Raw genomic sequence first — 22,263 nt, forward strand, 5'->3', positions numbered from 1 at the left:
GTGTTGGAGTATATGAAGGGGTATTCTCAGAGGAGTTGGAGTATATTAAGGGGTATTCTCACACGAAAAAAATTGGGACCATCGGTTTGGCTGGGGAGCGGGGGCCCAAGGTCAAAGGGCGCCCCAAACTATAACTTTTTGAATTACTGTTTCGGAGTGATTTTACTTTACACGATTCGAAAGATCTCGTTTTTATGAGCATTTTGAGACCAAGATCAGCCAAATCGGACCACTACAACCTGTGATATGGCCTCTGGAAGATTGTGGGGCAGCTGGGGGCGCCCAAATTTGGGGGGCCCTGATGGGCCCACAGGTCTAAAAGTTGGTATTTTGAGTTTTTCACCCAAGTTAATAAATAACCAACATATGGGGAGAAAATGAGGTATTAGTGTCGTGAGGGTGTGTACACTTGACATGGAATGCCCCAACTGCTGATCTTAGGGGAAGTTAAATCAATTGGAGGATGTGACCTAACTTCCCTGGGCACGATGGGCTCCAGTGACACCATTTTTTAACCTCTGTTTTCTATCCGCACTCAGTGGGGCAATCAAGAAGAAATTTCCTTCTCCCCATGATGCCAGTCCGTGGGGTTTGCCAAAGCTGTATCCTTTAAATACAAATGATCAAGCATGGAAGAAGCACTCCCATATATTTTTTTATTTTTTTTAACTCTGTGGTATGATTCTACCAGGGTTGGAACCGAACTGTTGACCTCCCAGACTCCGAGTGGACACTCTAACCATTGTGCCCCTGAATCTATTGCTGTCCAGTTGAATGTTAATATAATTTCAACTGAACATTAAAGAAAATACAATTTTTGGCCAAATAAGGCATTGTCTAAACATATACATCGACAATACGTTTCAAAACTTCAAAAATATGGAGTACAGACATGGATGTTAAAAAAAAAAAACTCACTTAGTTGTAAGAGAAACAACATAGGAATCAGTTGAGTAGATGGTCGAAGATTTGTTGCTCTTGGGATTTGCAAGGCGAACCTTAATGTCAAACAAACAAACAAACAAAAACCCATCAAATACTAATATTAAAACTCAATGAACCCAACTTTATTGGAGCAGATATGCAGGCATACATTTGGATGGGTCATGACTCACTTTGCCATCTGCAAGGCCAAACACGATGGCATTTTCCAAAGGCCATGCCAGTACTGTGACAGCACTCTGTGAAAAACACAAGGAAATCGGAGATTGGTGTTTGGTATTAAGTTAAAAATATTTGTATCAAAGGCAAACAAGTGCTGGGAATGCATGATTCAGAGTGTTATGCATAAGAGGTGGGTTTATAGAGGCTGTGCATACATATGCAAGTGTATTCGGGTTGGTCGTATGCTGTCCTCTGAGCGATATTGGTTGTATGTTAAATTCTCATTGGAGTAAGATCCGAATTTGAAATACTGTTATAATATGGTGACGGTAGAGCCCTTTTGCTACCTCGTGGTGCTACCTCATGGAGCCTGCCCTTTTTCAGCTGGGATGCAAACATGCAAGAAGTGGCCGTGCCAACACATTATGTACTTGTGGATGGAAGAAGTGAAGAATAGAGAAAATTAAAACAAAAAGAAGGATAAATAATGGCTGGGGTGGAGGCATCGGAAAAAAAAGGTCTATGGCGTCGGGAGGAGTATGGAAGGAGGTTAGGACATTATAGTAGGGAAGGAAAGGAAAATATTTGACAAGAGGGAAGGGTCACAATGTTGCGAAACTGCCCAAATATAAGGCAGATGACATCAAGCCCCTGAAGCAATTATGATATCGCTTGTGTTGCAATTACTGGCTGACTGTATTCGTGCAGTGAAGGGCCAGAAGCAGAGCGTGCTATATGTGATTGGAGAAAAATAACTGTGCCAGAAGCTTTGTAAGGCTTAGGCTCACTGTGCCATCTATAATCTGATGGATGAAAACAATCCTGCAGTAACTTTCCTCAGAGTTGACCTCAAGCTGATATCATGGCGAGAGAGACCTTACCCATAGATTGAAAACTGAAATTGTAAGCCATGGATGCATAATGGCATTTGCATCACTCTTGCAAAGTTGAAGTCAAATTTCAAAAACTTAATGATTAAACATGATCTTTGTCAATATTTTTCACTTTACTTCAACATATGCTAAAAGTGCACCATTATACAGAAAATGCCAATCCAGTGACTTTTCTATTAATTTTGTTGCATCTTTATTCCGAGTAAGAAGCTGTACAAAAAAGAAAACGTAAAGCTTTTGGGGTGGAGGTGTTTCCTGGAGATCAGGGGGCAGGGGGCGGGGATGGTGGGTGTGCAAACCACAGTCACGTAACACCATCTTCATCATCATGGGTGCAGCCATCTTGGATTTCCCTTCACCACGACAGCGCATGTCAATTTAGAACAAACATGCTTTTGCTTGAATTCGTCCAAAAACGAAAAAGGCGCTGTTTAAATCATTGATGCGATGCTACGAGAAGACATTTCCAAAAAGAAGAAAGCAGGAAGTAGAAGTTTGTAAAACTTGGAGGGAGCTCAAGGCAACACGTCATCATTGACCGAGCTGTTGGGCGGCACCCATAAAGAACTTGCAGAATGGAAGCTGATTGAAAATTTAAAAGGTGACTGCTCTCATTCACGGAGTCATGTCTGTTTTAGAGGAGGTGTGCGGTGGTCGGACAAAGAGTCGCTGAGCATCACGAGAGGGAAGTGGGGTCAAAAATGTTTAAAAGGAGTCAAATATTTTGTGTATGGTCCCTAAGTTATGTAGGTAAAGCCATGTCGTGCCCATTATTGGCTGAAAAGCATCAGTGATGTCACGTGTGCATTTCAATGCTATTCATGGAAAAGGACATGGCTGCTTCCGCAGAAATTCTTTGGAAATCGATTTACATTACATTTTCTGCTTAAAGGTCATAAACAACATTTTCTCATGTCTAGTTGCTACCCATCAAAACATTAGTTGTCGATTTCTGTACATTTTATGATATTCTGCTCTGCCTCGGAACATTAAAATGATGACAAATATCACCGTACCATCCTAGAATGAACATAAATTCCTGAGGCTCAGCAGATAATCAAATGACGTGCCACACACATAAGAAAGGAGAGAAGACTCATTATCTGTGTGCCAAGTTTTACTTGCATGCTAGGTTTGCAGTCGATGAATATACAATGGAGTCCATGAATATTTGCTAAGTATATTAAGATGGTGTCATCATCTGAAGAGGTCTGAGAAGCCTCATGATAGGAGAGGAATGCTTGCAGAGTGTCGAGATATCCATTTTAGAGACTCGTACTGGTTGTTCGTCTGCTGTCCTCTGAGCGATCTTGGTCGTACGTTTATGTTGTTGTTGTTGTTGTTGTTGTTGTTGTTGTTCGTCTTTCGGCTGCTCGCGTTCGGGGTCGCCACAGTGGATCATCCATTATGATCCGCATAATGATTTGGCACAGGTTTTACGCCGGATGCCCTTCCTGACGCAACCCTGGTCGCCTCTTACGACACAGGGATAAGGATTGGGTTTCACCATGATTCCGGGCTGCCCTACACCCTCTCATAGCGCGGCCCAGCGCAGGGCTCCCGTCCTCAAGTGATCCTCCAACCCAAGCCTCCGAGTAGCCGGATTACAGGCGCACGCCACCACGCCCGGTCTTGGTCGTACGTTTATAAAGCTGGAAAATGCTGGAAAAGCTTATAAAGCTGGAAAATTCTGGAAAAGTTTATAAAGCTGGAAAATGAGCAGAATATACCACAGCAATTTTTTATTTATTATGTGGAAGTGAAGGAGATAGGAATGTGAGTAAGAAGGAAAAGAGAATTGTGGGTGGGAGGGGGGGGGAGATTAAAAGAAATAATGAGGTCAGCAAGGAAAAGCATGTGCAAAGCATCCTACCAAGTTCCATCAAAATACACTGTGTAACTAAACTAACAATGCAGGCAAACACACAAAAAAGATTTCCTGGGGACTTCACAAGGAATCACAAGGAACTTCAACGTAGGAGGAGGCCAATTGGCCCATTAAGCCTGTGCAATACTGTGTATAACCATGTTTCACTTTATCCCCACTGCTTCTACGTACCTATCCAATTCTAGTTGAAACCCATTCACTGTCTCTGCTGCAACTACCTTACCAGGGAAATAATTCCATGCATTAACTAAATATTCGCTGAATGAAATACCCCTCTCTTAAGGTCATCTTAACTGGTATCCCTTTAACTCAGGCTGTGGGCCCTGGTCCTATTGGGGCCTTCTAGGTGCTTCCTGTTTACCAAACTGCTTCTGGAGACGTCTTATGGTAGTTATATTTGTGAAGGCAGAGTTGTTCTATCTCACAACAATCAAGCTATCGATCAGGAACTTGACAGGGTGAGTGGTTTCCACAAACTCTACATCCTGGTAGATCATCCACTCATGAGGTCGTTGCTCACGTTGCCACCAGAAGTCGGTTACTGGCAGACGTGTGCCCAAGAGAAACCTGGAGGGTGGGAGCAGGCACTGAAATGGGAGGAGGTGAAAGACCAGAAAAGAGCCAGTAGAAGTCAGAGGCCACCAACATGTCTGTGATATGGGAGTAACAGGGCCATATATTTATCTTCATCATTGGAGATTCCTTTTGAGGGCCTTGGTCTCCATGATATCAAGATTTCAAAAGTGTGAGATAGAGCAGGACCCATCAAACTTGTTTGATGTTCAGATTTGGCAAGAAAAGACTTGACACCAAGGAAGATGCCAAGTCAGCAGCTGACTTTGCAAGCCAACCTTGATATGTGGAAAGATCACAGCTAATGGTAAGGCACAAAGTTTGAGGAACTGAACTTCTTCAAGAGGTTTGTTGAGAATGTCGGTGGGAGGATTCGCCAGACATTGCTGTTGCAGAGTCAGAGTATGAAATTTGGAAACATTCAAAGATATTGTGACGGTTATGCGAACCGGACCCCACGGGTGAGCGCACATCCAAGTACAGAGGTTCCCAAGATAGTTATATCATGAGTATTTGTTTTGTTATGGTTTTGGAAAACTTACACCAAGGGGAGAGCATACGTGGACACATAGGTGACCTGAGGATCAGTTATTTCATTAGTCTTTGTATAGATAGTCCTTGGTCCCTTGTCAAAGGGCTGTTTGGGGGGGCATGCAATGGCTAGGCTGAATTTTTCCAGTGTAATGTCTTCCCCTCACCCTCCGTGACTTTCAATCTTTCTTCCTTTACACCATCATTCTGCTCAATCCTTCTGCGACTTTCAATCTTCCTTCTTTTACCCCATCAGCCCGTTTCAACAGTCCACCAATAATCTCCCCTTAATCAAACATCCTTTCAACAGCTCTCCTTCACCCCATCGGTCTTGCCTTCAACCCCGTTGCCGTTAGGTTGTCCCTCAGTCTGGCGGAATCCCTCTCCGTGTTCCCTTCATTAGCACATTACTTAATTGGGCACGTTTGACCCGTCTGTAGTCGTTAACCCATCGAGTGCTCTCACATGCATGTTCATGTCGCATCTCACATGTATGTTCATGTCGCTTTGTGCTCATCCTGGCCTGCGAGGTGCCACACTTCTTGCAGGTTTGGTACAGTGCAGAACAGTGCGAGTGCGCATTTTATGTACATGGGGGGGTGGGGAGGTGGGGGCTTCTGTGATGGCTTTGGGCATGTAAAGGGCGGGACTAGGTGCTTCGGTGAAAGTTCCCTCGGAATGTGTGGCAATTTCCACAAGTGACGTTGTGGACCCATGAGAGAGAGAGAAGGCTTGTGGGAGGAGAGGAGAGGGATGTTCTGAAGAAGAAGCAGAAATGCAGAAGCGAACACGGAAAGCTCTCACGAGCAGGGACTCACAGACCTCATGAGAGAAGAGGCGATAACGGAACGCAACGCAATTTGCCTGCCAGCGAACGTTCATGCCTTGAAGGAGGTTGATGATCATGAGAGAAGCAGAAGGCAGAAGTGAATGGGAAAAGCTCACATGAGCAGGGATAAAAAGAGCTCCTGAGCAGATGGTTCAGAAAGCAGAAAGGGAAGCAAAATGCAGAAAGCAGATGCAGAAGGCTGAGGGAAGCAGAAAGGAGAAATGAACGGGACAAGCTCGCATGAGCATAAGACTCAAAGACTGAGAAGGCTCGTGAGGGAAAGAAGAAAAGCGTGAGAGAGTAAAGAAAGGAAGGTTTCACGAGCAGTTGGTGTCGAGCTTCTGTGGAAAAAGAACACTCCATCCACAAGCGTCGTCCTGCCCTCTCGATCCTGTCAGCCACGAAGGACGAGGAGGGTGAACGGCAGCACATCGTCAACGGGGTCCTGAGGAGGAAGAATCTGAGGCAGCGGAGGGTGAACCGCCGATATAGCTCGCGTATCTGGGACGCCGGAGAGGACTCGCCTTATGGGTCTGGGCACCTCAGGAAGGCGGTTTTGTGTCATCATCGTGTCACATCACCACTGCCCATCTTCCCTATCCATTTTCCTCTGCATTCTCTTTTATATTTGGGCTGTGTGAGGTGAGGGAAAAAGGAAAAGGCTGCTCTTCTTTTCTCCATAAGTTACGTATGTTTTATTTTCAAGTTCTTCTTGTTTTATTCTTCTACCCTGAGTGAATGATGGCCAATAATGATGGCCATGACCCAGAATAATAATAATACTTGTCATGGTTAAATCTGCTCCTATGTGCCTATTTTATTTCAAAAAAAAATTATTTTGCTTTCTTGCTTATAAATACTTGCTTTTAAATGATTGCTTGCTTGTGTGCTTGTAATAAATAATTGTTTGAATTTTGTGATTTCCAATCTGTCTCAATTATCTTTTCCTTTATGGGTCTGACACAGTGCACAAGTATAATTAGATGGGAAGGTGTACCCCAATAACTTGCTTTGTTGGCCAGGGCATATTCACTGTATTGCTCGGCAGTAATCCGAGTGTGCGCTGAGGTAATGCGACCCTAATTAGCCAGCTCTCCACAGGTAAGGTATCACACGAAGTAGTGTAACCCTGCCCGGATTGGCTGTGCCAATCGGTGTTCGTGGTCGCCTTGCAACCTGCCTGTACGCATAATTATCTGTGCCCAGCCGCCTCATGACGAGGCATTCAGGAGGAAACCTAGTGCTCCCCTCATGGCAGGCCTCGAACACCGGATCCATGACGGTATTTAGGTATCCCCATTCATGGTTTAACGGGACATGGGATATGCATTGCAAAGGGCTATAGAGATGTCTTCTTCCTCCTTTCTCCTTCCATTGCGCTGCCACAAGCACCACCTCCCATTACCAGAAATCCACAGACTACATCGGTTGGTAACCAATGTACATTGTAGACACAGTATTTAATTTGGTATCTCCTCTTTCCAGAAACAGTTAGACTTGCTCCAATTTGGTTCCTTTACCTCTCCAGACATATTTGAGACATCAGAGATCTTTGTACTTCTTATAAATTCAATATCCACCGTTCCCCTGTTCACCTATATTTTACACCACACACCGACACCTTTATTTACGCCCTCACCGCACGTGAACCACGCACCACAAGGAAGAACGTCGTAGCATTTGACTGGACTTTGGTGGGAGCACTGGCAAGCAGGAAAACCCGTCGCAAAGATCAAAAGAAGTGCATGCACGGGGACACTAGCCAGAGGTCATTGAGTGGAAGAATGCGATGCTCCAAAAAGTGCACAAATCCAAACGCTTTGTGTGAGATCAGAGATAAATATCTGAACTCTGATCCCACCAGACTCCACCCCGCTCAAGCAGGATAAATGACGGAACATGGTCGCTACAGAATAACCTGCCTGCCACCAAAGAGAGACCCGTTGCACTTTACCAAGGTGCGTGTTGCATGGAGGTCCGGGCTGCGCTGAGTCCAAAACGCCATCCAGTGGGTCTGAGGCACGAGGCAGGCAGGCAGGCAGATGGAGGTCTCTTTCAAAGGACGAGGCTGCAATCCTGACAGACACAATCTTTCCTTGCTGTCCTCTAATTCACCACCTTGTCTGCCCTTGACGCACAACGAGACTGCTGACTCAGAGCAAAAGAGAGCAAACAACAACTTGCATCCCCTTTGGTCCGGGCGAGCGTGCTGATTCGCACCTCACACTTTTCCTCTCTACCCACACTGCACCACAATACCACACTGTCCTTCCCTCCCCTTCCTTTTACCAAAACTGTATCAGGATCAGTACCCATCTGTTGACGGTGACTGGGGTGAGTCCAGGGGCCGAGCCTACACCCTGAACTTAACTCTCTCCCCTCCTCTTTTCTTCCTATCTAACTTCTTCAGAGTGTGATTTCGGTACGCTCATGTCATACAGGTCATATGTGTTAGACTCATTGTTAGATTGAAGAAGGGTTTAAGCGTTTATGGAAATAAGACTTTTGGGGTTGTGATTCTGGCTGTGTGGTTTATTTTTTTGTGTTTTTTGCTTGTATTTGATAATTGTAAACGTGTTGCTTTCATTGACCCTTGTAAATAATTGTGTGCTGCAATTCTTTGGTAAATCATTGTTTCCAACATGCCCGTTTCGTCTCTTTGCTATGGACTTGTTTAAGGTGCACTTGTGATAGACGGGACATTCTACCCCACCAAATGGCTCCATAATGTTAGCCGGTATGTACTTGGCTGCTCCGCTCAGCTGCACCTAATTAAATAAGATAAGACAAGTACATATTGAGGGTGTAAGCCCCCCTTGATGTTGCCAAGCAATGTGAAAGGTAATGCGCGTAGTGCCGGGTTTGGCTGAGTACCCTGCCGGGTTTGGCTGTATCAATCGGCATTTGTGGTTGATTAGCAATCCACCGGATCGCCGATTAATCTGCGGATGGTGGCTGCAGGGCCTTGAGTTCAGGATTAGTCCAAAAAGTTCCCATCATGGTAAACCCCAAAACCCATGTCCGTAACAATATATTCCAAGGGTTGTTGCAGCTCCTGATTGTCTCAAAGTCTGCAGAGAGGAGAAAAGCCACTACCTGCCTATCTGAAGAATGAGGGGTACAAGAGAAGAGGGTGGAGTTGTTGTTGAAAACATAAGCAGGGTTTTCCAGAGAATTGGAAATATTGTTGGTGAAGTTGAGGTGCAAGTGTTTGGCTCAAGATGCTGCCTTGGGGCACACCGATCTCGACAGGAAGTGAAGATAAGAGTATCCCATTGAGAGTCATGTGCTAACTGCAAGAGTGGAGCAAGTCAGCAAGCCATGATAGAATGTGACAGTGGTTGGCGTAGGCTGAGACCGAGGAGAGCAAGGTGGGGTGCGAGACTATTTCAAATGCTTGTGATTTGTCCAGAAAGATAGCCCTGATGTCTTGTCTGAGATTCATATATGTGTGTACACACCATGCAGCTGGAAGATTGATTCAATATCATGGAAAAGGAAAATTGAGCAAAGTCATTGTTATAGACATAAATGATATGCAAATGTGTGGAGATAGGAATTGTGGTACTTACAGATTGCAAGAATTTATTGCAGATCACTTTCTTTTCTCCCCTGTGAAAAAAAAAAGATGAGATGACGCCCTCTATCGGTTAAAGACAAGTAATAAAGAACAGCACTGTAACTGGTTGAAAATGCAAAGACATAAACGACATATTGAAGGTGTCCCATCTGCTCACATCTACTTGCAGATTTACTTCATTTTTTTCCAAATTCCTTCTAAAGGGAAAGAAGAGGGGAAGGTTCCATTGATGGCAACACGTTGACCATTCACATAGTCAATGGAATGTCATCAATGGAACCTTCCCCTGTCCTCTCCCACTGGAGGCTGGAGTTCTTCAAGGCAGTGATGCCCAATCTTATTCTTCCTCTATATTAATTATCTCTCTGATGCTCTGAAAAACCATCTCTTCGTTTTTGCAGATGACTGTCTCTGTCTCTGTCTCTGTCTCTGTCTCTGTCTCTGTCTCTGTCTCTGTCTCTGTCTCTGTCTCTGTCTCTGTCTCTGTCTCTGTCTCTCTCTCTCTCTCTCTCTCTCTCTCTCTCTCTCTCTCTCTCTCTCACACTCTCTCTCTCTCTCTCTTTTTTTTCCTCCCCCCTATGATTAAAATCTTCAATCCGAGAAAATTTCAGTCTCACACTATCGCTCCACAAAGGTCATCCAGCTAACCCACCTATTCCTTCGGTTATCCACTGGAAGAGGTTCACTCTCTTGAACTTTGAGATCACACAATCAACCATGACTTTTCCTGGGATCACCACATAGCAAAGCTGGCTTCCAAAGCCAGCTCAGATTGGGCATCCTCCATTGATCCAAAACCTTCCTCAGAAAATCAGAGCAACTCACAGTCTACAAGGCCTTTGGCTGTAGCTCAATAGAGAAATGCTGTCCACTGTGGGCTGGAACCCCAGAATCACATCTGTCTCTCAGATTCTGTGGAATTGAAAGCTCTCAAAATTATTCAAATCTCCCCTGATGAGGCCAAAGTACAGGGTCTGTTGTTCTGACATCGCTGGCAGGTCAGTGGTCTCTCTGTTTTCTACCGTCTAATCCAGGGGTTCCCAACCTTTTTTAGTGGGGTACCATTTCACATGTTCGTGGTCCCACCGAGTACCACTGTACCAAAATTCACCTAAAATAGTGCTTATTTGCGATACAGATACGACAATGGGGAGTTAAACAATACTAACAATTCACAACTATGACATTGAGCAATCTGATCTGAACAAAAGAATGATACAGTAAGTACCTATTTGATTGTGTAAAATGTCCAGTCAATGGGATGGTTGAGCCTGCTTCTTGCTCACAAGAAGGTCAATGTCAGGCTTTGTTTTGGATAAAGCGCACCGAACATCATGTTCAACATCCAGTAGGGATCTTTGTTTTGTTTTTAGAATAACGACTGACGAGAACCCAGCTTCACACAGCCATGTAGATGGGAATACTATGAGCGAATGAACAGCCAGGGCAGCTAGCTTAGGGTAAGACCCCAACATTCCACACCAGAAGACCGCAAGATTCATCTCGTCAAACTGATCTCGGGCTGTGGAGTCGTTCTGGAGATCAATCAAGCTTTCCTGCAGTCCTGTTCCAGGAGGCAAATCCAATGCATTCATGCAAAATGGGTTGCGAATCATTTTCAGATCCAGTTCCTTGAGATCCTGAGAATAGGAATTTCATTCCTCATCCAAATAAGCGAGGTGATATTTTACCAGTTGTATGAACTCCCTTGGGGGATTCTTTTCACGCTTCTGAAGAATATCGGCCGTGCAAGAAAACATGACCACCACTCCCGCTTCGACATTCGTCTTCCACAGACAGAGTTTTTCCTGAAATCCCTTGACCTTGTCTATGAAGTCAATGATCGTCGCGCCAGTCCCCTGAAGAGACTTGTTCAGGGCATTTAACTGAGAGAAAATGTCGACCAAATAAGCCGGGTGCAATGCCCAGTTGGGGTCGTTCAAAGCAGCGATGAAATCGACAGTCTTTGGTTTTCCTTCGTTTTCGAAGAATTCACTAAGCTCAGCTCGCAGTTCAACACGCGCTCCACCATATTTAGATGGGATAACCATCTCACCTCAGTGTGGAATAAGAGACCTTTATGGTCGGAGTCGAAATCCTCGCAAAGTTTCTTAAAGTCGCGAATTGAGAGCCTGGAATTTCACAAGGTTCACAATTTTGATAATGGTTGAGAGAACGTCAGTCAATGGCTTGGGGAGCGCCTTGGCTGCGAGTGCGTGGCGGTGGATCGTACAGTGTAGGCCACGCACTTCAGGAGCAAATGCCTTCACAAAGCATTTGGAAACCTGATCTGCACCCCAACATAGCTGGAGCACCATCTGCAGTACAGCCTTTCAGATACTGACAGCCCAACTTGATCAAAGACGGAAGACACCTCTTCGAAAATGTCCTTTGCTTTCGTTGTGGTTTTAAGCGGGCGGCAAAATAGTATTTCATCCTTGAACTCGGCTTCATGCGCGTACCGAACGAACGCTAACAGTTGGGCACAATTTGCCACGTCAGTTGACTCATCCAAGTGCATAGAAAATCCGCATGGAGATGCCTTGATTTCTGCCACCACCTGGTCACGAATATTGGTTGACATTTCTTCAATGCGCCTCTGAACTGTGTTGTTTGACAACGAAAGAGAATTGAGCTTCTTGGCGCTTTGTTCTCCCAGCATGAGACGTACGATATCCTTTGTGGCGGGAAGGATGAGGCTTTCACCGACGGTGTGAGGTTTCTTCTGTTCTGCAATTCACAGTGCGACTAAGTAGGATGCCTTTACGGCTGCCGTGGACTGCTGTTGAAAACTGCCGCTGCCGTCGAAGCGTGCTCTTTTCATGGCATTTTCCTTCCGACGAAAAAAATCATGGTCCTTGTCGCTGTGTTCAGGATGAACAGAATCAAAAAAAATCCGAGGCCTTCAATAGACTTGGCTTCATAGATTGATTGCCCAGAACTTTTCCACAAATCACACACTGTGGAGCTTCTAATTCACCTTTGTGGATGGAAGTGAAGCCTAACTTGAGATAACTCTCCAAATATTTTCGCATTGACATGATGCTGGTGAACGATAACGGTAACAATAAGCAGGGCAATAAGCTATGATGACAGTGTGGCATGTAGAGACAAAACGAATAATAAGACTTGTGCACAATGGCCGATAACAAACAGCCGTCGGTGTACAGCCGCTTTCGATATAAATTTAATTGTTGTGCACAAGCTGCATGAGAGAGAAGTAAAATAAAAATTTGAGTTTAAAAAAAAAAGCACGCTACCACGTACCACCGAGAAAGTCCAAATATACCACCTGTGGTACGCGTACCACAGGTTTGGAACCCCTGGTCTAATCTCCAATATGTTGCTCCCTCTGCTCTTTCAGTCCTACGACCCTCCCCAACAACTCTGGGATGCACGCATTCTTCGAGTAACCCCCTCATGGTTAATCCGACAAATTCCAGGCCAAATGCACACCTCACCCCATTTATTCCTCACTTCTCCCATCTATGGAACCACCTTCCAGAGGCTATTCTATCTCACTCTTCCCTCACGGAGGCTTCACGCAAGCAGTGTACCGCTATCTATTGTCATCTCCAATTCGGACGTGTGATCTTTATTACGCTCATTAACCTTTCCTAACCCAACTATCTTATTTGCTAGTTTCAGTGTTTCCTACCCTCCTCTCTCTCTCTCTTTTCCTGTTCATTCATTACATTGATGTTTGTCACACCATCAGTTCGACATTGGTCTTCCATGAGCCTCATTCCTGTGAGAAAAAATAAAAGTGCCATTGGAACAAAACATAAACCAGCCTATTCCAGTCCACTTCAGGACGAAGGCCTCCCTCAGTTCATGTTGAGGGGTAAGCATCCTCTCACTCTGACAAAGGGTTAATGTCGGATGTAACAGCTTGCTCCCTCCCCCTTCCCAGAGATCAGCACATGTTTGTCAACCCTAAGATGAAAAAACAAGTTATTTGATCTGTCCACCAACACGGACAAACACCAGCCGAGACAAAATATGGTATCCCGAGGGGTGTTTGGCATAATCGCCACGTTGGCCAAGTGTGGGATGGCAGGAGAGCACGTGCAAAGTGATCCTCGTTATGAATTTTTTTTGCAATTTTGAGACAAAAAGCTGAATTTTCTTTCTGGCATGTTTGAGAAAAGACTACTCTAGATCATACAACAAAGAGCAACCAACTGACCATTCTTCGCCAATCTTGTAAACGAAGATGATGTTGTCCGTTTGTCCGATTGCGATCCTCGTTGAGTCTGGAGAGAAGGCCATGCCTTTCACCACGTAACTTTTCTTCCCATGCTACAAGCGTAGAAAACAGAACAACAAATGTCCAAAGATGGAACTTACAGCAACAGTTTTCAAAATCACTTCACATCAAGCATGCATTCCCCTTGCTTTGAGAGAGGTGCTCAGCAATCTTTGATTTGAAATGTACAGTACATTATTATAATTGTGAGATGGCACCCAAGATGAGACATTGAATTTCAGAGATGGCACCCAAGATGAGACATTGAAATTTTTATTTTACAATTGCAACAATTGGAAGAAATGTAAATATATTAAACTTTAAAAGGAGGTGAAACTTTATATTTCATGCTTTTAAATAAATATCTTGTTGCAGCAGCAAATGTTAAAGAAAAATTACAACGTCCCATCTTAGGCAACCATCCCTTGCAGTATATTATATTCTCGCTATGCGTTAAAGAAAGACTCGCCAAAGAAAGACCCACCCACATCTCTCACCTTTGAATGGAGGGATTAGCCAATCAGCTCTCACCTAATCGACTACACCCAGGTGGCTCGGATTATATAAATGATTGACCCCTTCTAGACTCCTCCAGCCCAAGTAGATACATAAATCAACCCAAGAACACTCACACAAGGTAAGTGGTCACTATATTTATATATTGACCGAGGTCTTTCTTCATTTATATATTGAATGCTTTTGATATTTGCATGTGGTACATGCTCGGGAGCCTCATTGGTATGCATTGCTGTCTACGCTATCGCTGATGATTTGCCAGTAAGCGATGAAACCGGTCTGGTAGCTGAGGGGTGTATAGCATTGGAATTCTCACGTGTGTACTATGTGTGAACGTCTTTATAGTTGTTGAGCAACTCTGGAAAGGGTTCGAAACAGTGTTAGCACTTACCTTGTGTAAATCTTCTTGGGTTGCTTTATGAACCTACTTGGGCTGGAGGAGTGCAGGAGGGGTCAAAATATATATATATATATATATATATATATATATATATATATATATATATATATATATATATATATATATATATATATACATATATATATACATATATATATATATATATATATATACATATATATATATATATACATATATATATATATATATATATATATTTCTTTAAGAAAGTGTAGGGGTACTCATTTTACTCACCACAGAAGGATGGCAGGCAGAGTCAACCCCACCTGGTATTAATTCAACAGCTAAGTGGGATTTGAACTGAGGATCCTTGGATCCAAAGCCCATCACCCTAACCATATATATATATATATATATATATATATATATATATATATATATATATATATATATATATATATATATATATATATATATATATATATATATATATATATATATATATATATATATATATATATATATATATATATATATATATATATATATATATACATATATATATATATATTTTTTTTTTTTTTTTCACATACATATATACACATACATACATACATACATACATACATTGGGACCATGCTCTGTGCAGAGCATTGGTGCTGCCGAAGCAGTCTCCTTGGCTATTGAACACAATCCTGGACAGGTCGACACTTCAACACAGTAAGCTGGCACTCATTTTGCTTACCTCAGAAGGATGAGATGCAGAGTCAACCCCACCTGGTATTAATTCAACAGTAAGTGGGATTTGAACTGAGGATCTGAGGATCCTCAGCCCAGCACCCGAACCATTAAGCCAACACCAGGCATATATATTGTTACGGAAATGGCCCTTATTGGACTAATAAATATAGGATTAGCTCAGATCCCCCATTAAATGCCTGTTTAGCGAGGTTGTGTGGTAAAAGTGACGTTATATGTGTGTCGGGAGGTTGTTGTATTATTGTTTGTGCGGTGGTGGAGGATCGAGAGATCCCTCTTATTCCTACCCCATCCCGGGATAGGCCCCAAACAGTCAGCTGAGGGGGTGTGGCCTAGAGAGAGGGTATGGTTAGAGGGAGGAAATGACGTGAAGGGGGAGGTGTTTGTCAGTTTCGCGAGAGAAGGCGTCCTCATGTGTCAGAGCGAGCAAAACGAGAGAAAAACGAAGGGGAGAAAGAGTATTGTGTGTGGAAAACAGTCGGGTTTTCGAAGCGTGCTCAGAGTGGCTTTGAAGTGAGAGAAACGAAGGCTTCGTAAAAAGGGTCGAGTGTGTGGATATCGTCGCTCTCGAGGGGCGACGTGTTTTGGAAACGAGCGAACGAAGGAGTTGAGTTTTGAGAAACGGCAGTGGGCTTTTGAGAGGCTGCCTGCACGTCGAGGATTCTGCCGTGAGAGGGACGGCAGCTGGCTTTGAGGCAAGCGAGAAAAGAAAAGGCAGTGGTGAATCGGCCGGGAGAGAACGCTGAACCTGAGGGTCGAGTCTGCCATCGGCTGAGAAAGAAAAGGTGATTCGACAGAGAGAGGAACTGAGAGGACGAAGCAGAAGTCAGGCATCGAGGCGGGAAGGCAGGAGAGGAGACGCTGGAGCCTCTGACGGTCCTTATTCACCTCACGGCTGAGGCCCATCGTTGATCTGGCAGACTTGTGCCGTCGACATTGCGCGGGGCCAGAGTGCACGGAGACCACCTGCGTGAGGTCTGCGACAAAAGGACAAGCGCCATTTTGCCACGCTGCGTGGTTCGAGCTGGGAGTTTGAATCCGTGGACATCCACTTGTTACGAGCGACATTCATGCTTCTTGACACTTTCCTCTCGTCCATGAGCCATCACAAAGTACTCTGTCTTGTCTTGCATGCATGCTGTTTGTCTTTGTCTGCACGTGTGTATAAGGCATATTTCGGTAGCGACCCCCTCGAAACCTGTAGTCCGTGGTTCCTGAGTTAAGAATGGGTTGAGGATTGTTAATAAAACCATTGTCGTGAATTTTGCTTGTGTTGTGATCCCCGATGTTCCCCAATAAATATGGTTAATTCATATGAAGTTGCCGCTATGGATTAATTTGTGTCGCCTCGAGGAACGATCCGTTCGATTGGCATATAAAACCAAAAATGGCTAAAGACTGGCAGAAAATGCTCGGCATCTGACAAAACAAGTCTGTAACCAGGGGTTCTATTTCCCCAACTGGCAAGGTACCAGGATTACGTTGGTATCGCGATTGAAGCCGCGTGACCCGAGGCCTGTGCTGAGCCGGCCGGCGTTTTAAACCCCGGAGACGGTGGTGGTGAGGTTGGCGCCTAGGACCGGGTGAGGGTCCTGCCACCCCGGATCCGCAAATATATATATATATATATATATATATATATATATATATATATATATATATATATATATATATATATATATATATATATATACCAGGACCCTGACATTCGCGGGGGATACATTTCGAGAAAACCCCTCGAATGATGAAACCGCGAATGTGGGGCATTGTTTCAATGGGAAGTGGAGGGAGAGGTTCCAGGGATTTCCGGATTTGCAAAAAATCTGCAAATGTCGGGGTAAAATCTGTGAGTGTGGCAGTAAAATATGCGAGTGTTTTGTAATTGTTACAATGGAGACAAGGCAGATAACATTATCAATTTGCGGTGATTCCTGGTTCAGGAAAAAGGCTGCAAATTGGTGACACCACCAAAGTCAAGGAATCGGTACAATGGGGACAACGGGGATAACGTTATCGGTTCACGGTGGTTCCTGTTTCAAAGGGGAAAGTTTTTGAAGTTTAAAGTGTTTTCTGTGGTATAGCCTGCGGGCCTGCGGGGCAGGGCATGATGGTGGGGGGAGTGGTCGGCGTGAGCATCGTGTCTGCCAGGGATATAAGGAGTGCGCGCCGCCTGAGGCATTGTAGTGGGTGCCGTAGTTGCCACGGCTCGTGAGTGTGTTGAGTACGTAATAAAGGAGAGCTGCGGGCAAAGTACGCCCGCGCTCGCGCTGGTGCAACAAAGCCGGGCTCGACTGTTCCTCCACTCGTGTCTGCCTTATAAGCGCCCCTACCACGACACTACAGTTGGCGACGAGTCTGTTCGGATCGGCGTGTGCAGGGTGGTGGCGTTCGGATCGGCAGCGAGATCGCACCCCGTGCGGTTCCAGACTACGGAGCCAAGGGTCTCGCCAGCACAAGCATGGCAGAAGGTCGGGGCACGGCGCACGGACGCGTGCCCGTCTTCGGGGGAGATGACTTCGAATTGTTTTCTGAACAATTGGGCTGCTACTTCCGCGCGAATGATGTAGATGATGAAGATAAACGCAAGTCGATCTTGCTCGCCTCGCTATCGACGGAGCACTACCGGCTGCTGAGTGATTTGATGGCTCCAGATAAGCCCAGTGATGACGGGCTATCGTTTCAGGGCATCGTGGAGAAGATGAAGACTCACTTGGCGCCAGAGAAGTCATTGCAGCTCGCGCGGTACCAGTTCGATCACCTCGCGAAGGGTGCCGAGGAGCGCGTTGCAGATTTCGTAGCACGGGTGAAGCATTCGGCCGTGCCTTGCAAGTTCACAGCAGAGGAGCGTCCGGCACGACTCAGAGATCGTTTTATTTCAGGTTTGCGAGACGCGAAGATGGTAGCAGCCATCCTACGAATGACCGACGTCACATTCGACTCAGTGGTCGGGACTGCTTCGGCTGTCGAGCAGACGCTCACGGATGTCCGCACCATCGCTGGCCAGGACGTAATGAATAGCTCCGGCTGGGGCATCTCGGCTGATCTCGGGGTCCACGCGATGACCCAGGTGCCACAGGTCGCACATCCCGGGGTTCACGCGATGACCCAGGTGCCACAGGTCGCGCATCCCGGGGTCCACGCGATGACCCAGGTGCCACCGGTCGCACGCGCGTCTGGCGGTGCGGGCCGGGGGCGCGCGCTGCTGCGCGGTCGCACCGGGAGCGAGGTGGATTTCCAGGGGTGCTGGGGGTGTGGTGGTCCGCACCTGCGACGAATGTGCCCGTATAAGAACACCGTGTGTTTGCATTGTCACAAGGTGGGACATTTGAAGCGTGTGTGTCGGATGGCGGGGGCCTCCGTTGGGGTCTTGGATGGCGAGGTGCGGGAGGACCCCAGTGACCTGGGGAGCGGCCTGCAGCCGGGGCATGGCGATGCCGGCGGGCCGGAGCAGGAGATGCAACCAATGTTGAGTCTGTTTTCCATTGGTCCAGAGGTGACGACACCGATCACGGTGGAGGTCGAAGTGAATGGCGAGCCGACCGTGTTTTACGTGGACACCGGGGCTGCAGTGTCAGTCATGGGCGAGCGGGCGGCTCGTGGTCTTCGCGGTGTTCGCCTAGTCGAGACGACCTTGTTGCTGTGCACGTACACCGGTGAAGCGATTGCACCACTTGCGATGGCCGACGTCTCGGTGCTCTACCGGGGTCGAAGCGCTCTACTCTCGGTGTTCATGGTGCGAGGGGAGGGGCCCGCCCTTTTGGGTCGGGACTGGTTGACGCACCTCGGGCTGGATCTCCAGTTCGTACCTCCAGGTGTGCCGGTGCTCCCTTCGAGCCTGTCTTCGGGTTCCAAGGGCGAGGTTCTAGTGGCGGGAGCTGCATCGATGCAACGGGAGCGGCCGTTCGTTGCTGCCTGCAACGGTGATGTGCGGTTCGGGAGCAACGGGAGCTGTGCCAGCTCTCGCGATGAGCTCTCGCGCTTCGCCTGCGTTCATGAGGCAATGCGTGCCTGTGTTGTTCGGGCAGTTTCAATGGGGAGTTGCAGCGAGCCCGTCACGTTCAAGGAAGTCACGGTTCGCAACATCGAGTCGACAACCAAGAGATGGACACGTGATGTGGTTTATGGGCTGCTGTTCATTGCGTGTTTGTTGTTAATTGCTAGAGTGATGCGGTTTAACGTTGTTGAAATAAATGCCGACAGTTCATGTGTGAGAATAGGTTTGGCTGAGATCAATCGATGGGATTTGCATTATGATCGATATGATGTGGAGGCTTTGGGAGCGGTGGTGGCCAATAAAGAGGTTTTGTTGTCCTCCCGTTGCCCAAGCCCACGGGTAGTTGCTTTGTCATGTGCAGGGATTTTATTGAAAGAACGCGCTGTACGAGAAAATGAGTTTGCAATTGTACCAACGATATTCTTATTGATTTATGACGAGCCTGTGGTTGAAGTGTGGTTTGAATGGAGTTGCTACCGTCTAACTGCCGTGTGGGTCTCGAAGATCGACTCGGAGCCAGGGCTGGTGCGCTGTTCAGCGTTACCCCCACCTCTGGTTTCGGCAAGGTCAGACGTGCCTGGCGCCTGGGACGCGGCTCTCTGTTTTCGCTCAGGGCCGTTTGGACGTGCGTTGGAGTCTCAACTGATTGTGGTGCGTGGGTTGTTGTGGGGCATGGGTTGCATCCAGCCAGCGGCGCTGTTCAGCGCCCCCACCCAAGGTCAATCGGGTCTAGCGTTGGCGCCACGGCTTCCAGACAGCGGCCTTCCGGCCTCGGAATGTTTATCTGCTTCAGGTTTGGCTGGGGGAGATGTGCCACCTTGTGGGCCGGAGGCGTTTGATGGTGCCGGGGGAGGTTTGCTCGGGAGGTCGCCACGACCTCGCCAAAGGCCATGTAAGCATGAGCCGCCTGGGGGCGTTTTTGCTGCATAGTGATGCTGTGCTTCTCGCCTTGCTGCTTCATATCGGTAACACGGTCAGGGTTTTGTGGGTTCGGAACCTGGCCGTTGCAGCTTCACTCGCTCGCATCGACACGTTATATGATGTGATGTGCTTTTATACTTTGCTGTTTTCTTTTTTGTACCTTGTCTGCTTTGGTACCGTGGTATTTCGTGCTGCTTATGCTTATTATAATGCTGATCATTTAATAATCATGGTTTTAGGAGGGAGGAGTGTGGTATAGCCTGCGGGCCTGCGGGGCAGGGCATGATGGTGGGGGGAGTGGTCGGCGTGAGCATCGTGTCTGCCAGGGATATAAGGAGTGCGCGCTGCCTGAGGCGTTGTAGTGGGTGCCGTAGTTGCCACGGCTCGTGAGTGTGTTGAGTACGTAATAAAGGAGAGCTGCGGGCAAAGTACGCCCGCGCTCGCGCTGGTGCAACAAAGCCGGGCTCGACTGTTCCTCCACTCGTGTCTGCCTTCTAAGCGCCCCTACCACGACACTACATTTTCGACCACGAATACACGGTTAGTTTCATTAAAGATGCTCACAAATTAAAAAAAAACGACACCACATACCGTTTCCAATTGATCAAAGAATGCATTTTAAACTCTCAACTCTACCGTACCACACCGCGAAAAGAAAAAAAACAACATCAACAACATCATGTACCATTTCAATTTTTGATGAAATAAACAGCACAGGTAACTTTTAAGAATGATGAAGATGATGATGAAGATGAGGTGTGCCGGGTGAAATAAGTCTTGAAAGTTGATATTTCCCCCTGGTCAAGCTGCTGAATGTGGGAGGTGGTGTTCGGTGGCAGGACCATGATCTCAACATTCGGTTGAGCGCCGTTCAGGTCCGTGGGGTTGCCAGGAGTGTTGCCAAGCAACAGGAGTACCTTGAACGAAAGGTTCTTTCCTGCCAGGTACCTCTTGACCTGAGGAACGAAAGTTATGGAACCAGTCCAAAAGAAGTTCAGACATCACCCATGTCTTCCTCTTTGCCCTCCAGTACATGGGCAGCACCTGCTTGTTTTGACTCTTCAGCGCACGTGGGTTCAGGGAATGGTAGAGCATCATATGAGCTTTACCATGAAGTCCCCTTCGGCATTTGCGCAGAGAAGGGATACCCAGTCCCTTTGTGGCCTTGAAGCCAGTTGCTTTGCTCTAGTGCTGTGAGATGAACATTCTGGTCAGCATGTTTTTCCAAAACAAGCCGGTCTCATCAATGTTAAACACCTGCTCCAGCAGGAACCCTTTCTCCTCAATGAGGCTCACGAGTTCTGCAGGGAATGCCTTGGAAGCGTCATGGCCCGCAGAGGCACGCTCCTCTACGAGCTTGACGTTGTGCAAATTACATTGCACCTTGAAGCAGTGGAACCACCCCCTGCTCACTGCAAATGAGCTGTACTGGAGCTGCCGCTTGTACCTGCCGTGCTGATGCTTGCACCACCTGTGCCAGAGAGATGGTTATGCAGGAACTTCGGCTTCTCCTATGTCAGTGATCCACTTCGAGGCACACCCTTCTTTCTGAGTGTTATCCTCGATCCTTGGGAGCCATTTTCGAAGAACGAGTGTAGCGAGAGGCAATACACACGTCACAGCAATGGGACAAGAATGATGGCGATCCAGGACGCGGTGAGTAGGCTTCGCATTGTTTGTGGGGGATTTTTACGGGTGATGCTGTATTCGGCAGCTGACAATAGATGTGGTGAGTGACACCATTGTGTAATCAATATGCTGAACGTTTCCATTCTTTAATTTACAAGACATGACGTCTCTTTTCTGCAGGCAGATTATGCTGAGCGTTTTTAAAATATAACAGCTCAGATGGTGCTGTTTGTAGCAAGATGGTGATTTACACTAAAAGTAAAATGCACTGAATGGTTCCATTGTGTCATGTCTGTATGTGGCAACCTGGTAATCACTGGATACAGCAATAGATGCTGTTAGCGTTTTCATTCTGGAAGTAACTCACGGGGGATGGCGTTGGGTGAATGACACGTTACATTGGTGAGACATATCGTGAAACTGTTTATCCCTCGAA

The 22,263-nt window shown here is 46.5% G+C and overlaps 1 protein-coding gene across 2 annotated transcripts in view; it reads right to left on the bottom strand.

The window, feature by feature from the left end:
- Nucleotides 1-22,263, bottom strand: part of IFT172 (intraflagellar transport 172) — a 445,633-nt gene that overhangs the window by 355,729 nt on the left and 67,641 nt on the right. For both annotated transcript variants that reach the window (XM_085896864.1, XM_085896871.1), the window contains exons 3-6: nucleotides 13,588-13,700; nucleotides 9,391-9,430; nucleotides 1,116-1,181; nucleotides 919-998 (exon numbers count right to left, since the gene is read on the bottom strand). In XM_085896864.1, coding sequence (XP_085752990.1) covers nucleotides 919-998; nucleotides 1,116-1,181; nucleotides 9,391-9,430; nucleotides 13,588-13,700 — 299 coding nt within the window. The remainder of the gene's footprint in view (nucleotides 1-918; nucleotides 999-1,115; nucleotides 1,182-9,390; nucleotides 9,431-13,587; nucleotides 13,701-22,263) is intronic.

Source organism: Eptatretus burgeri, chromosome 1 (assembly GCF_056783735.1).
Source record: "Eptatretus burgeri isolate ZD-2024b chromosome 1, Ebu_testis_v1, whole genome shotgun sequence".
In the NCBI taxonomy this organism is placed as follows: Eukaryota; Metazoa; Chordata; class Myxini; order Myxiniformes; family Myxinidae; genus Eptatretus; species Eptatretus burgeri.